The 16,446-nt window shown below is 35.9% G+C and overlaps 2 protein-coding genes across 2 annotated transcripts; one reads left to right on the plus strand and one right to left on the minus strand.

Moving 5' to 3' along the window:
- Positions 1–518: 518 nt before the first annotated feature.
- l(2)k05819 (transmembrane protein 94-like protein l(2)k05819) lies at positions 519–10,722 on the plus strand. The gene is made up of 26 exons (XM_090153154.1): positions 519–652; positions 888–1,027; positions 1,096–1,244; positions 1,315–1,451; positions 1,516–1,594; positions 1,664–1,969; positions 2,029–2,397; positions 3,808–3,919; positions 3,996–4,190; positions 4,256–4,445; positions 4,516–4,637; positions 4,895–5,016; positions 5,079–5,172; positions 5,247–5,355; positions 5,587–5,878; positions 5,943–6,207; positions 6,272–6,568; positions 6,632–6,786; positions 7,549–7,795; positions 7,862–8,025; positions 8,098–8,596; positions 9,281–9,501; positions 9,564–9,667; positions 9,720–9,813; positions 9,878–10,045; positions 10,104–10,722. The coding sequence occupies exons 2-26, from the start codon at positions 944–946 to the stop codon at positions 10,174–10,176; spliced, it is 4,647 nt and encodes a 1,548-aa protein (XP_090009280.1). The 5' UTR covers positions 519–652; positions 888–943; the 3' UTR covers positions 10,177–10,722.
- Positions 10,723–10,754: 32 nt separating this feature from the next.
- Positions 10,755–12,081, minus strand: LOC149966351 (uncharacterized). The gene is made up of 2 exons (XM_090153167.1): positions 11,471–12,081; positions 10,755–11,382 (listed from the first exon to the last, which is right to left on the minus strand). Exons 1-2 carry the CDS (start codon positions 11,637–11,639, stop codon positions 10,799–10,801), a joined length of 753 nt encoding a protein of 250 aa, XP_090009293.1. The 5' UTR covers positions 11,640–12,081; the 3' UTR covers positions 10,755–10,798.
- Positions 12,082–16,446: the final 4,365 nt, after the last annotated feature.

Below are 16,446 nucleotides of genomic sequence, written 5' to 3' on the forward strand. Positions count from 1 at the left end.
TTCATTTTTTTGAAAGGGGCGTAGCCATAGAGATAGAAAAGAAATAGAAACAGTGTATTTGGCGAAGTTGACCGCGAGTGCCGACCCCCTTTTAACTAATGTAGGAAGCCATGAGATGGGCAGATTACGTGGCGCCATCGACGCGCGGTGAAATGAAATTCATTATGCCTTTTTGAAGAGTAAAACCGCGAACAAGTAAAGAGACTAATAAGTAGGGGAGAAATCTAAGCTTTATTGGGGAAAAATATGCGGTACTTCGGCCGATAGGCCTTCAAGGCGAAAAACTTTATTACGAAAACCAAATGTCATTTGATGTAAACAAAGGAAGGATAGATGGCGTTGCAAATTCTGCCCATCTCCACTTTCATACATGCGCGGGGGGGATGAATTTTCCCGGTCAAAGACAGGGGTGCCTTAACGCGGTAATCTTCCCTCTATTTCTTTTCTATCTCTATGGGCGTAGCAAAAAGAATCCTTTTCTATTCGTTATCAAAAAATTCAAAATTCAAAATGGGGGATAGGAGCAGACGGTTTGCGCATTTTAAAATCGTTTCAGCCAGTTTACTAATTTAGCAGCTGTACAATTTCCCTTTCCGAAACAGCTAGCTTGACACAATTAAAAAAAAAAAATTCTAAATTTTCTGGCTATCTGGTAGGCCTGGTTTTATTTATATGTAATATTGAAACATTTTATTTCTTTAGAAAGTCAATTTCTAATAAGCCTATGCGGTTGCTAAGTGTGTACTGTGTAGTGTGACCCCAAAGGGGCTAATCGCCTACAGCTACATAATATATCCTATATTTTCTATCTTGTTTATGTGAAAAAGGAAGGCACATTTCTGACTATAACTTTTACTATAAGCTTATCATGAAATTTATTACTTTAGCAGGCAGCATGAGATATCACATTCTTCTGTCTTAAAAGACTTCAAAAGAAAAGAAAATGCCCTTAGGTTTAACCTCTCAAGATGCTCTTGGAATACTCTCGAATAGTATTCGCAAAGAGTTACGGAAACGAAAAGCAAACGTGGGACAATTTTATGAATTTTATCTTAATGGTAAAATATTGGACTATATTTTTACATCAAATTTTAGCTGGAAACATCAGAAAGTATGTTTGAATGGATTAAAGATGGCTTCCACCATTCTAGTCCCCTTTCAACATTTTCTTGGACATCCGTTGTCTTTGTTATGACTGAGGTCATTGTTTTTGTTCTATGTTTTACCAAAGACTGCACAGAACGGTAAGTTAATAAGGATTTTCATGCTATTTTGAATGTAAAAATGTTCTATTAATTTTTTATTTGATATCAGTTCCAATTACTTGCCACTGGAAGGTTTCATATTATTGCTCATTTTGTTTGTAAATATGTACGTTGTTGGCTGGGATTCAGTTCAAAGGCAGCGCGAAATGTGGTTTAGGGCAGAAAATATTTACCGAATTATAGATAGTAAGTATAAATCATTTATTATAATTTTAATTATCAATTTGAATTTTAACAATTTTTTATGTAGAGTGTTTGCAAGGTAATGTTAGCAAGAACTGGAAACCTGATGATTTTCCAAATTTATTCATCCCGCAGTCGCCTTGCATGTAAAGCTTCTATTCTATTAAATTTTTTCAATAAATTATTTTGAGATAATTAGAACTTGCTTTTTTTAGATCTCTACAGTGGGTGTACAGAGATGGTCAATTGATAAACCTTCCTATGAACTTGTTAGTAGAGGGGGATATCATTAATTTGCGTCCTGGACATTTAGCTCCTGGCTTCTGCGAGTCCCTTGAAGAATTTGATGGTAAAAAGTTAAGTTTGGGTACTGGCGATTACTACGTTCCTCCTGTTACTGAAGCTGAAAACAGTACCAGTGCCAGTGCAATGAATTTTCAACAAAATCAGCTTAGATTTCGTAAGCCATTAGCAACGGCTAATTTCATCATGAAAGAAACTCCATTTCTGGGTGGTCTGAAGTAATTTTTCAGTAATTTTAGTCTAATTGTTTGCATAAATTAAATATTTGCTATTGCAGGCTTTGCCTTGAAAAATCATTAGATAGACCCATCACGATTTTTACTAAAGAGCGCCACTTGGTTGTGTCATGTTATTTGGAAAAAGTCACCATCCCGCTCATATTGATCTTTGTGGTTCTCATTGAAATTCTTCACGTTATTTACGTGGAACCTAAAAAGTGCCATTGGGCTGAAACGCTAGTTTTGAGGCCAGCTCTGACTATTCTTCCCTTATTACCATTATCATTGCCCACCGCTTGGTTCTTGCTCAATTTGACTGGGGTGGCGTATCTGTTTGCCCTGATGGACGTTTACTCCCACAGCCAACTCAAAAAACCCATCGAATCTTACAGTGATTGTGATGATGACACATCTCCCCCTATGCCAAGGTAAAAATAGTAAGCATGTGCGAATATTTATTTTGGGTTTTCGGGTCGAGTATCGGGTATTAAAAATTTTGCTTTTCGAGTATCGAGTCGAGTATCTAAACTTTATCGGGTTTTCGAGTATTTAGGCTTAGATTAAAAAATGGGTTTCGAGTACTCGGGTACTTGAGTAACTTCGAGTACTCGAATAATTATGCTTAGCTAAAAATTATGGTTCGAGTATTCAGTTCTAAATTTTATTAGGAAACAACAAAGTTAACTTTCAAAACTGTTGAATTAACACTGAGTCATATTTAAAGCTTTTAAATATACTACACTACTGAGCCTAACTTTCCAAACTAAAATTAAACCACCTACAAAAGGTTCGTGACTAGTGATTAACAAGCTACCAAAAAGTAATGGGAGGTGAGGGAACTTTAAGTTATGGTTAGGCTTTTAATTTCAGTTTCATTTTGTACCTTTACTTGCTTTTAAAACAATATCCAATCAGGAAGAACCTAAGAATTTATTCTGACTCTTCGACCAATTAGAGGGTTTAAGGCCAAGCCAAAAAGATGTTTTTTTTTGGGAAAAAAAAACATAAAACGTAACGGGGGTTTTTTTTTTCGAATATCCCGCCGAAAACTCGCGGGTAGGGCCTTTGCAAAAATTGGCCTATCGGGTACCCGAAAATCTAAGCCTATGCTTTGAGTTTAGACCCGAAACTTTTTCGGGTTTTTTTAATAACGATTTTCGGGTGTCGAGTCGAGTACCCAACTCGATACTCGATCGAGTACTCGATTAAAATCGGGTACTCGCACATGCTTAAAAAATAGTAATTTAACTAACATAATAGCCATAAGTATGACACATACCATTTTCCCAACTTCAAATACCAGCCGCCAAAACTCAAATTTGCCTTGATACTAAAAATTGTAATTTTTAACTCCCACTATTGTAATTAGTAAAAATACCAAAATTGCCTTTATTTTGTTATTTTTTAAATTATGAATTTAGACTTCTTTGAAAACAATATTTTATTTAAAATACAGGTAACCGATGTTATATGATATTAGTTAGTAGTTGAGCAATCAATTTTTTTCGTCGGTACATACGTTGGGGATGCTCACATATTCATTTGGGGGTGCTGTGCATCCCCTGGCGCCCCCCCATATACGGGCCTGGTTTTTGTAGCTATATTATTGGCTGAAACTGTATGCTAAATAGTTCAGACAATTCCTATGTCAAAGTGAAAGGAATCTGACTTGCCAATAAAATTTAATCCTATTTAGCTGTGTAGTTTGACTTGAGATGGAATAGAATAGTTTTCAACAGGAAAGTTCAACATTAGGTTTAATAAGATTTGGAAAAAGGATCAAGTTTCGATAGTAATAAGGATGTTTTGTAAAATAATTAATACCTGAGCTATTGCAGGTGCACTGTGACATGGCGACAGCTACTAAAGATTTTCTCCAAACTTCTCTTCAGTCAAGGAGGATATTTATGGAGATCTTCGAATCTTTTACAAGTCCTTGGTAGTGTTACGGTAATTTTTTTTAATAAGGGCCTTTATTTATAGGTTTCGCTTAAACTCATGGATTTTTTTGGTTATATATTTATAGACATTTTGTTGCGTTGACAAAAAAGGTGTTTTATCGTGGCCAAATCCATCGCCAGAGAAAGTTTTCTTCTTAAGGCCAAACCATACAGATCAACCTGAAAATTTAGGCGTTAGGAACCTGTCGTCTACTTCAAATATTAATCACAATAACGAACACCACCATCATCATCATCATCATCATCATCATCAGCCGAGTGTAATACTGAAATGACATCATTACACAAGGGTTTCGATCATTAATTATTCAATATTATCGTACAGAACTTGGAACACTCGCGTTTTGGTCATTTACATCATAGCCACGGAGGATTTGCTGGTGAAGCAGTTTCCTTGGAAGATAACGCTTATTTTTCTACTCCTTCATTGCTTACTGATGCAAATCTATGCCACCATGATATAGAAGAGGATGGCTTCGCTTACAGCCGTAAAGGAAGCAAATCTAAAGATCCCAGTACATTTTTCTTTTTCTTATTGAAAGTACAATTTTATGTTCCTTTTTGTCATTTAATGTTTTATTTTAGCCTATCTTCAATCTGGTAACCGAGCTGAAGTTTTAGACTTGACTCACAATGTTTCGAATGATTTTGCCGTAGAATTTGATGATCCAAAATGGAAAAAACATCTTAATAGTTTGAAACCTTTAGTAAGTTTAATTTTATTAATATAACAATTATACGATAGTTTTGGGTCTATTTGGTTTTAGTACGTTTTCCATAGACAGCGTGTTGAATATAATAGCAGTTTATAGCACTTGATCTTGTAAATACAAATGTGTTAATTGGTTGGTGGAAACATGGTGATCTCATTGCTAGTTTGCACAAGTACCTTTTACTATTGAAAGCACGCTTTCACCAAAAGTATATAAGTCAAGAGATAAATGAAAATGACATTTGTTTAAAGGGCTTGTCAATTCTCGTGAATACTTGTAATCCAGCTGCTCAAGAATACTATGCTGCATTCTGCGATCATATTACTTGCGAAGCACTAGGAAATGATGCTGCTGTTCCCGTTGTTAATAAAAGGTTTGTAATGTACATTATAGAACTAAACTAAATTTTAACCACTTGATGTTTATTCTTTAAAGGTGCTTATGTGAACTTGCGAGACAAATTGGTTTTACAGACAGTGCCATTGAGTCATATCAGCTTCAAGAAATGCTAGCAGTTTTTAGACACGTCGTAAGAGACATTTTATTTTTATTCCTTTTCTGTTCTACGTATTTGAATGATGAGGTTATGTTTATAATACGTAGCAGCCTGATGTTGTACGTAAAGGAAGATTAGCAAAATCACTCAATCTTTCACGACTGAAAATGCCTTTTCCTTACCTGTCATGCGCTGTTATAAAAGATCCTCATACTGGTAACAAGTTTGGTATTAGCCTTATGGCGGCAGCACGCATGAGACACAAAGCGAGCAACGCATTGCAAAATTAAAAAATCCTAGTTTCGCACACTCTTTGCTTGCTTGTGCGCGACCTTTGTTTATGAAACGACGCATGCATGCGCACTCAGAATTCGCTTGCGAACTTATGTGTGCATCCGCCTTTAGTTATGAAGATGTTCTATTTAGCATCTTGGTTTTAATTTACAGGAAGTCATCAGTTATTTTCTCAAGGGACTTCTGACTTGTTGATAGATACATGCGGGGATTTTTGGAATGGAAAGTCAATATCAACTTTATCAGAATCAGATAGAAAAAGAATACTGGACTTTTACCATCGATCTAGCTTAACTGCATACTGTATGGCTTTTAGTTACGCCCCCTTACCTCGTCCACCCCAAGCTCGACTAGCAAGCAAATATTTGGAATTACCTCCTGATTCTAGTCACACTTTAAGACGCCGATTACGAAGTGAATCATCTGGCCTTTCATCTCCTACTAGGTAATTTATTTTTTAAATTATTTAATTTTAGGTTTTGAAATCATTAACTTTATTATGATCTTAGGGGCAGGGGTTGGTTACCTGACGATAATTTTCCAAACGAGATATTCAGCGGAGAAAGAGGAGGGATGTTTCCAATTGTTAACTCATTAAGTACTGATTCATTGCTATTAATGAAAGAATTGGAAGAAGAAGCTCATCGACAGTTGATTACTGCGGCTGATAATGATAGGGAAGGAAATGAGATATCGGAAAAAATCAGAGAAGAGTCATTTTTAGAAGTTTTATCGCACCAGATATTCATAGGAATGGTGACAATGCAGTATCAGGTAATTGATATAGGCAACTTTTATTATTTCTACAGTTTTGTTTATTTTTGACAACTTTTTATAGGCTTGCCCTGATATTGTTCAATTGATTGAGCTTTTGGATAAATCTTGCATCCGATTTGTACATTTTTCTAAAGAAAATGAGCTTAGAAGTAGAGTTTTCTCTGAGAAAATGGGTTTGGAGTCTGGATGGAACTGCCACATATCACTGCTTAGTCAAAGAAGTCGTTCGGAAAGTGGAGGCTCGAACCAGCAACCACCAAATGTTTCTTGGGCCTCTGTACAAGAGTCAGACCCCAGTAATTTCTTTCAACTAACTTCTTCTGATAGCTTTCAGATTGGCGATTTAAAGCTGAATAAAGTACAAATTATCTTGTCAATTTCTCGGTCTCAGCACCAAGTTAATTTATTTTTATTGCTTTAGGTACCTTTTCGCTGTATTAGTGCTCCTAGTCTTGTGAATCTGGAAACAAATACTGTACGCTTTGAAGATGAAGTTAGTCTTTATTCTAGTCAACAGTCAGAATGTGATGATTCAGAATTAAATCAAACTGACCAACCCTACTCTGTTTATTTTAGGTAGGAGTGTTTTATCATTATTATTATTTTTTTTTTTTAAGTTTGAATTCTTGGGTGAATATTAACACACCAACGCCTGTCCGATTTTTTTTTGGATACTTGAAACAATACTGAACATTTCTGTGTCAAAATTATTTTGCGGAAATGAAAATTCGTGGAGATATTAATTTTTGAAAATTAACCAAAATTTACGTTTTCTAGCATTACTTTTCCGTTTGTGGTAAAGTAGGGTACACTAAATTTTCCATTTTGTGCAATATTGGGTGTGGACAAAAGTATTTTCTATTTTTTACTTGGTAATATGTCCGCTTGGTTGCGATGATAGGTGGCCCATCATGATTAGCATTAATGGGGTTAAGGCGGCAAGTGTGCCCCCAGCACAAGAGAACAGCGAACGTGTGGCGCCATCAGGCGCTAACACTTAGTTTATGATTATAATTTGCTATTTTTCCATGTTAAAAGTTTTACTAATATTTAATTTACGCTAGTTTAACCATTTCTGCAAATAAAAATTGGACAATGCTTTACTTTTATTGCATATTTATTTCTAAGTCCATAGCGTATCCTACTTCACCTACAACAATGAAGCGGCCGAAGTTTACAAAATTAATATCTCCGTGAATTTTAATTTCCAATATATAATTTTGACACAGAAATGTTCAGTAACGTCTTAAGAATTCAAAAAAATAAATAAAAAAATTGGACGCATTGGTGTGTTGATATTTTGCCAAACTCTTTTCAAAATATTTGATAATTCAACAGAGAGGGAGACAAAAACTTCTTCCCTACTGATTTGGGGACTGAACTTCAACCTTTAACCTCTGAAGGAAATATTCTAGAACCTCCGTTTGGTCGCAATATCAGGGAAAATACGCGTAACTCGAAACAAAATGGAAACCAGCAATATTCATCAAGTAGATTACGTGGATCTACGCTCTCCCAGTCACCTAGTCACGTTACGGAAAGTACTGATCAATCTGTGCCTGTTACTTTTGATATGTCCAACAGAGTAAGAAACCACTTTTCAAAATATGTAAAGAACAATAATCCTTAAAATGAATTTCGTCTAATTTAGGCTAAACTTCCCAAAGGAATTGAAAACATACGTCCCCACCTCGAGCACGTAGACAATGTGCCACTTTTGGTGTCCCTATTTACAGATTGCACAGTAGAGGCAACTAAAGAAATGATAGAGATCATGCAAGAATACGGAGAAGTCGTGGTCTGTGTTGGAAGCAGGTAGTTAATTTTTTCTACTCTCTCTTGTTCACTGAAATCTAATTTTGTGCTGTTTTCACCTTTGTTGAAAAGTGCCAGCTCTTACAATATCCCCCTATTTCTGCAAGCGGATGTCAGTATAGGAATGGAACCCTTGTTTCCCCAACTGTGCAGAGAAGAACCAGTTTTCTCTTCCGATCCCAGGTCTGACAGAGAACCACGAACTTGCAATGGCGATGGAATATCTTTGAAGAAAACCAAAAGTGGAAAGGAAGATTTGAAGGAAGAACCCATTATGAGCCCCACCGAGCTAAGCAGGAACCTCAATTTGTTGCCTTGTTCCTTCGGTATTTACCGGGATGATCCCATCTCTCTCTATCACATGATTATGGAAGCCCGTCATTTGGCCCATGGAATGCAAAATTGTTTACAATTTATGCTGTGTTCCTGCCTCAGTTTGACGTTGCTTCAAGTGCTATGCAGTTTGTTCTTTCTGCCAGCTCCACTGGCCCCATCGCATTGTATCTGGCTGTCCTGTTTTCAAATCCCAATTTTGAGTTTGTCATTAGTCGGCAATCCTTGTGACCCTCAGGTATGTTCACCTTTTTTTATTTGAAAATAAGGATGCACCAATATGGGTACAGGCGGTATATCGGCTATTCGTGGCTGATAATATCGGCCGATACTATCAAAATTATCTATCATAACAGTAGTGTATATAATAAAATCATTGTAAAAGACGGTTCAGTACACTGTCATACCACTTTATTCTAATTTTTCATTAAAAAACTTTTGCAAGAGCATATCTGACTATGTAGCTTTTCATTTTATGTGATACATATTTTCTATCACAAATCGAATAGCGATGTTTTGTATTTGTTTACACTTGTAATCCCCTGTCTAAAAAAAGGTATGATTTAGCTTCAGAAGTCTGGCGTATGTGGCGCGGCCTATCAAAAAAAATATTATCATTAGTTAATCGATAATTTTCTTATTTTTTAATTGTTTTTCTGAAAATATTTTTCTAAAACCTGTATTGTCCAATATCAGCTTTGCTTAAGCCGATATTGGCCGCTACCGATATTTGAAAAATAGGCTGATATATATCAGTGCATCCCTGTTTGAAACCAATACTTTTTTATTTATTAAAGCTGGTGAAACCTATGCAGTGGTCTCTATGGCCTACTTGTTATGTGAAACTAATTTTTGGAACTACGTGACAAAATTGTTAACTTTTTAAATAATGTGTTTCTTGTCATTTTCATGTTAAATCTAGGGTACAACGATGGCTATGGGCAAAAATTTGAAAGTAGTATCAAAACAGACAGTTTTCTTCTTTCTGGGTTGTTATTGTTTGAAGTTTGTACCTTCAGTGATTCTATCTTGCATTTGCTTCGGAGTTACGGTTGCCTACTACTGCAATACTCATATTCCTTACAATATTAAAAATGTTAGTGGCCTTGGACCCGCGACCTGTTGGATTTTTTCACCAACTGAGTAAGTATACATTCTTTAGTAGCAATACTTAGACAATGTTTGGTTTATTTGATTATTTTCAGGACCAATGTAACGAGTGAGTCCGAATTTGATGAGAGAATAGTTTGGGCTAGTAGCATTACAATTTGCCAAAACCTTGTTGCATTTTTGTTACTGTTTTACTTTGGTAAGTTATAATGGATTTTCATATAGTCTTTTAATAAATTTGTACATTCTAGTTATCATATCCGTTGGATTTGTACAAAGAATGCACTTGATATGGGAAAGAAATCCCTTTCGAAATCGTTATTGGGCACTAGCGTGCACCTTTGTGTAAGCAATTAATTTAATTAAGTGAGTTTATAGAGTTTAATTTAAGTATTCCTATTTATACTAGTGTATTATTGCAAATCATATTTTGTGTTATCGACATTTTGGCCTATTCAGAGGGACAAAAAATCTTAGATTTAATGGAAATTATTCCGTTTTACATCTGGATCATTGGATTTGTCTGGCCATTACCACTGATTTTTATCAATGCTCTTATTAAAAAATATGAGATAAAGTAAACTAGAATTTAAATTTTTATTTTATTTTTTAATTAATTCTTGGTTTTGTTTCAGAGTAAACATTCGTCAACAAAAAAGGGTCAGATTGGATTTTGGCACCAAATTGGGAATGAATTCTCCTTTCTAAAGGAGTCATCGTGACACTAGAATGTTGTAAAAGGACCAAATTGTGGCACATAGTCCTAGTTTTTGCCATAAAGCCCAGGTAACATTTATCCAGAGCTAGTAAGGAAACTTGAAAAGTGTAAATAGTAGATTTTAGTTTAGAGAATTGAGTTGTAGATCTCTATTGCGTGAATCGTTTGTTTTAATTTAAAAATACTCTTTTTTTGGTAATCATGCGACTAATTTTAGGGTTTTTTTTTATCAAAATTAACTTGTATTTTTTTATCAGTTTCACGTGGCAGATAGTGTTCAAAGAATCGTGTAAAACCATAGGCCTTAGAATGATCATGTGTACCTCTTGATAAACTGTGATATTTATACGACGTAAAAACCCATTTTTTACATGTTATACTGATGATATAGTTACCCATATTGTGAATTTGCCATTTAGAATCTTATTCACTTTATGGATTAATGATTTTGTAAATGGTAAATTTAAAATAGAAATGTTTTCATTTTTTTTTAAACTTATGTCTGTGTACTTAAGCTGTTCTGTGACAAGTGCAAATTTTTAAATAGCATACTATACAGTGTAATTTAAATAAATAGTTAAATTTTTAAAGACTGTTTAAATTTAATAACTTTTATTGTGTGTATTGCGTTACAAACGTGATATCAGGGTCCAAATGATTGGTCAACACCTGCATAATTTCTAACATAGCCAAATTGCGACTACGTGGATCTTTTATAGCTCTAAGTTGTGTTTGAACGAACTTTGAAAAATGAAACTCCGCACCATCATCCACTGTACTTTTGCTAAGAGGAGAATCATTACTTTCATTTTTTCTTTTTTTACTTGAATTTATAGTAGTATTTTTCCCCTTTAACACTCTAGAAGGCCCTTTTTCTACATCAGAAAGGTCCAAATGTGGCCCACCTTCATTTGGCTGAGCTAATGATGTAACATTAGATATATTACAAACAGAAACGTCATTGGTCTCCATATTTTCACTGGACATTGATACATGGTCATTTTCACCATCACTATCAACTAGTTCATTAAAATCAAGGTGTACAACTGGAGCCAAAAACATCAGATGTTGGTAATGTTGAAAATCAGTTTTTGCGATCTGTTCTTCTTCATCCTTGATACCATTTTGTTCTAACTTGGAATTTTCTTTGATGTATCTATTTCGAAGAGCGCAAAATCTTTGGTTGAGGCATTTAACTGAAGAATATAAGCAAATTTAAAACTTAATTATATCACAGACATAATTATATGAAAGTTAAGGGAAGTCTTAAAAATGCAAACTTACTGCTAAAACATTTTAGCAAAACTTGCAATTCTTTGAGAGTGTTATTTCTTAATGAGAAATTTATATGTTGACTGTCTCTGGGGTCCCATAAGTGAGAATTTTTGTGGTAAAAGTTAATTAAAATAAGGGTTTGCTCATCTGACCATTGTCTGGCCATTACTTTCGGCATATTTCCAGTCGTACTGCAACCGTACTGTTGTTTATTTACTAAATTTTACCATAATCAAATTAACTCATTGATTCGGATTTATTTATAAACTTAATAACTAATATGCCGCGAAAACAAATTGGAATGGAATTTATTATGTCCATGGGAAGAATGCAAATAACTTATTTTTTGTACGTTGTTTCTATCATTGACATCCGTTATTCGTTCAAGAGAATGAAGAGTCATGGACACTGCATTTAAATTGAGCGTCCATGGAGAAGTGTAGTTATTCTCAGCAAGTTTTCTTTTATCTTAAGCTTTTGAGAAGCAAAAAGCAAAGAAAAAGGATTATGGTAACGTAAAAAAAAACATTCCCAGCAATACAAAGCTGCCTAATAGTGCGCATGGGGAGATTGGGGACTGGTTGAACGGTTCAGAACTCACGAATAGTTTTCAGCTAATGGCTCTCACGACGATAGCACGAGCTTTCTTACCGATAGATAGCACCTTATAAGGATAGCCTGCAGAAATTACGCGTTTCTGCTAGCTGTCACCTCCAGCCTTGGAAATAACGGTGGTCAGGTGGTCAAAGACCAATTAATTAATTGCTCAGACCAGTTTATTTATTCAAAATTTGCGGGGTCACTGGTCACCGTGTCCAGTTTATTAATTCGAAATAAAAACAAAAAAACAGAAGGTGACCAGTTTAATAATTCCAAATAATGAGAGATGCCTATTAATCCAAGGTTTATATCAATTTTGATTTCCCTATTGACTGGATTTCTATGTATAGCGACTCCGCTTACTACCGCCACGGCCGCACGTCGAGGTTTTATGTAGAGTCAAGGATCCTATATGTTAGAAGGATATGAGGCGAGGGACGAAAAATGGCAGCGCCGTCGGTGGGTCATGCGCGATAGAGAATCTGTCTTTAGACTCCGTCAAGGACAAAACATGGAGGAAGCACCGCCAAAATTTGTCCTTGAGGGAATAGAAACAAGACGTCCCACGTTTAGAGGCTCTCTTAATATCGACGGTGCTGCCGGCGTTTTGAAAACATGGGCTGGCCGGAGGGCTACCTATCCTTCTAGCATATAGGATCCTTGGGTAGGCTACCTGGCTACGCGGTAACGGACTGGGGACTCTGGAGTTACGGGGCCTAGAGAAAGAGAGATAATACGGTAAATTACGAGGGTCTTCTAGGCTCTGGTAGTAGACTTCGGTGAGATAGTACTATATTGTACTATTCTTGTGGTACTCATAAAATAAAGTTTAAGAATTTTGAATACGTGTAAAGTTAATGTTACCAACATAATCTAACTTCTAAATATGTAGTATAGGTTTTTTTAGGCTTATAAATGACATTGGAACATTTTATATAAGACCAGTTTAATAATTCCTATTCTAGGGGGTCACTGGTCATAAGGACCAGTTAAAAAAAATCCTTATTTCCAAGGCTGGTCACCTCCGTATTCACTCCCTTTGAAATATTTTATCTAGACGTTTATATACGTTTCCTATATCTATGGTTTTAGCGTCATCTTTCCACCTAAGAGCAACAAACACAAGGAGAAGGCAGCTAGCCTTTAAACACGCTACCGAAGGGTTGTGTACGAATTTCATTGGACGAGCGTCACGAGCCTTTACGCTGAACGTTTTACGGGCGGGGGGAAGACAATTTCCGAATTTTCTCCTTCCGACGGCAGCAGGCGCTAAAGCATCTAACCAATGAAAATTGTACACAAGAAAATCTACGACTTTTGACTTGTTGCGTTCTCCTTGTGTGGAGTGCTGTGTTGCTCCTAGCTTTAGGGCTATCAACATTATTAGGCTAATTTTTGTCACCGATAGATAGCCCTATTACGTAGCACGTCCAGAAAATAAGGGTCTTCTACTAGCTGTGTCTTCCGTGTTTTTCCAACGGGTCCGTGTGCAGCGTAAGGTATCTACGCTACTTCATATATCTATGGTTGCTCTAGGCCCTATCTATAGTTGGTTACCGTCCTTTGTAACTATGGAACTAATTTTCGGAGTTCCGACAGGAAGCGGGTAAACGCTATTTATTACGCGCATGGCAGTTATTTCGAATCTAGGCTACGAGGTGTATATTATCTTGGCTCCAGAACAGCCCTAAGGAAAATAAAAAAAAAAATAAAAAAAAATAAAAAGCACAAATCGGGTATGCAAAAGTGGACTCAAATCGGCGCCTGTGCACCGAACAACAAAAACATAAACTAGTAAATAAGTATAAAATCCAAGATAATATAGAACTCCGTACCCCGGATTCGAATTCAAAGATCTTTCAGATCAACAGTTTTGTATCAAAACGATTACCCACTTCCAGCACGTGACCTCCGAAAAATTTGCCTCCTTCGGTCACTGTAGAACGCTATCTGTAGTTGGTTACCATGATATCTATGTAGCTATTTTTTCTGAGCTCCGACAGGAAGTGGGTAAACGCTATAGGCGCTTAAATAAAACATCTTCCCAGAAATTGCTAAGAAGTAATATTTCCGACCGCCAGGACTCGTAAGTTATTATTTATATAGTGCTTGTTGAAATAATAGAAAGCGGGAAACTTTTTCGAACGTAACATCGGTTTTTTGCTAAGCCTTAACATGCCAAAAAAGTTACCGGGTTAAAAGGAAACACTTGTTGCATACCGTACTGCAAAAGTAATATGTTTAGTTCTAAATGAGTTTTCATCTTTTTCCAAAAGATAATTTTATACGAAATAAATTAACTCTGCCTCCATGAGAAGCTTTAAAATTGCCCGGTATTATAAAAATATTACATATAATTTTAATTATTTATACCAGAAGAGGATGATAATAATAATTATATTATCTTCTTATACTTAGTTTTAGTAACATTATATATTTTACGTTAAAATATCTTATCGAAAATTAACATTAGTATGTTCCTTATACACGTGAGCCGACGCATTTCTTATCTGACGCAAAATTCTCCTGAGGGCAAAAACGCGTTTCCAATTGGCTTAAATATGACTTTTTTGGCTAGCCATTCTAACCGTTTAACCGACCGACCGGAAATAGTTCCTTCCCAGATGAATTTGGAGAGGGGAGTAGAAACCGAGTATCTTTTATTGAAGCGTCCATTGACTACGCGTGAGGTAATAATTTCGAATGTAGGGTACGAGGTCTATATTGTCTTTGATAAAACTTGATGGGAAAGTAAAGTCATAAACATTTGGGCGCACAAACATCGGAGATTATCGCCTGAACAAATTACTGTGCACACTCGCACGAGCAGAACACCATAACAACCCAAAGTGGAAACCAAAATCTCCACCCTATCGCTACTCCCCCACTTTATTCTTCCAAAATAATACACCCCCAAGTTGAATGGAGCGCTATTCGCGACCGAAACGAGTCTAGGTGGTGTAACCCATTGAATAGTTCTTTCTATAAAATAACTTTGGCCATCTTGTTGAAATGTTGCCTCCCCGCTTCAGCTGTGGATCCGTTTTCTCTCCCACTAAAGAGTTTATGAACTCATTCTTAGGCATTGGCTGAAGAACTATTCAAGGGCAACATTTCAACAAGTTTGGCAAGCGTAAAGACATTTTATAAAATCAACTATTGGGAATAGTATCGCTAGAATGACAATTTCAATCTGCCTTCCGCGAAACAAATTTTTCATAATTGAGAACTCTATCATTTGTCGGTGGTGCCATCCGCTGTTATCGGTGGGAACTATATACATTACAATTGAATTAATAGTTATAAATATTTTCTTTTTTACCATGGTTGACTAAATTAATAATTATTAAAACAAAAGATCTGCTACTTCATGGTTTATTTTAATTTAAAATCACTCGGGAGCTTTCGGACCGAGGTCCTTCTTCAGCCGCGTCTTACAATTGATTAGTTACAATTTTCAATTTCCTAACATTGCAGATAAGATTTACATTTTTTTTAAAATTAATAATAAACAACGATTAAAAAACAACAATGAAAAAACAATATTAAGTAATAAATACAACCAACGAACCCCTTTAGACCATAATGCTTTCATTCCCTAATCTCAAAATCTCCCCACCCTTTTACGTCTATTACACCCTGATCTAAATTCAAATGTCCCATTTTTTTTTGATATACACAGCTTCCTTAAAAACTATTTTATTCCAATTTGGTTCTTGAATTAAAACTTTGCTTGATTTGGCGACTCGTGTTTTAGCTTGAGTATGGATTGTCAATGGCTGCGTTCAACAACTATCAACGGAGAAAAACCGCTGAGTTATCGTTGAGTTCTTTTAATCAACGCTACGTCACAAAAATCTAAAAGTTGTTGTACGATTTCATAGTTCACTGACTTAACGAACAAAATATCATCTGCTACCCCTCCTTTAACTTTGTCGAATGACGTCACGACACCGATGAGCAACGGAAAAACCTGCTCCTCCGACCGCTGACTTCGTTGAGCAACATGACGTAGAAACCGGAAGTTAAAAAAAGCGTACAGTAAGCTCAGCGCTGAGTCCGCTGAGTCCCGCTGAACGTAGCCATAATGTCGATGGTGCTTTCTACTAGTCCTGTAAACCCTAAACACCTTTACTTGGTACACCTGCAAAAGACTAGAGATGCGTTAAATAACCAAAATCGTAAATTTAACAGATGTTTCTGATTGGGCTATCGTTTATTACACATTTGTGAAAGTTGCCATTATAAATACACTTAATAGGGCACCACTTAAGTCTATCAAAAATAAAAAAAGATAGAAAACTGAGCCGGTTCCAACTTCCAAGTTCTCCTTTATGTAAATCGGTTCTTGGCTCGAATAATAAATAAGTATAAATGAAGAGGGG

Source organism: Leiobunum rupestre, chromosome 1, assembly GCF_980474605.1.
Source record: "Leiobunum rupestre chromosome 1, qqLeiRupe1.1.hap1, whole genome shotgun sequence".
Lineage (NCBI taxonomy): Eukaryota > Metazoa > Arthropoda > Arachnida > Opiliones > Sclerosomatidae > Leiobunum > Leiobunum rupestre.

What these genes read in the sequence shown, in the direction of transcription:
- LOC149966351 (XM_090153167.1), bottom strand. Translation starts at nt 11,639, where the DNA reads ATGCCGAAAGTAATGGCCAGACAATGGTCAGATGAGCAAACCCTTATT. An exon ending in TTTGCTAAAATGTTTTAGCA is followed by an intron (nt 11,383 to 11,470) that starts GTAAGTTTGCAT and finishes TATATTCTTCAG; the next exon opens with TTAAATGCCTCAACCAAAGA.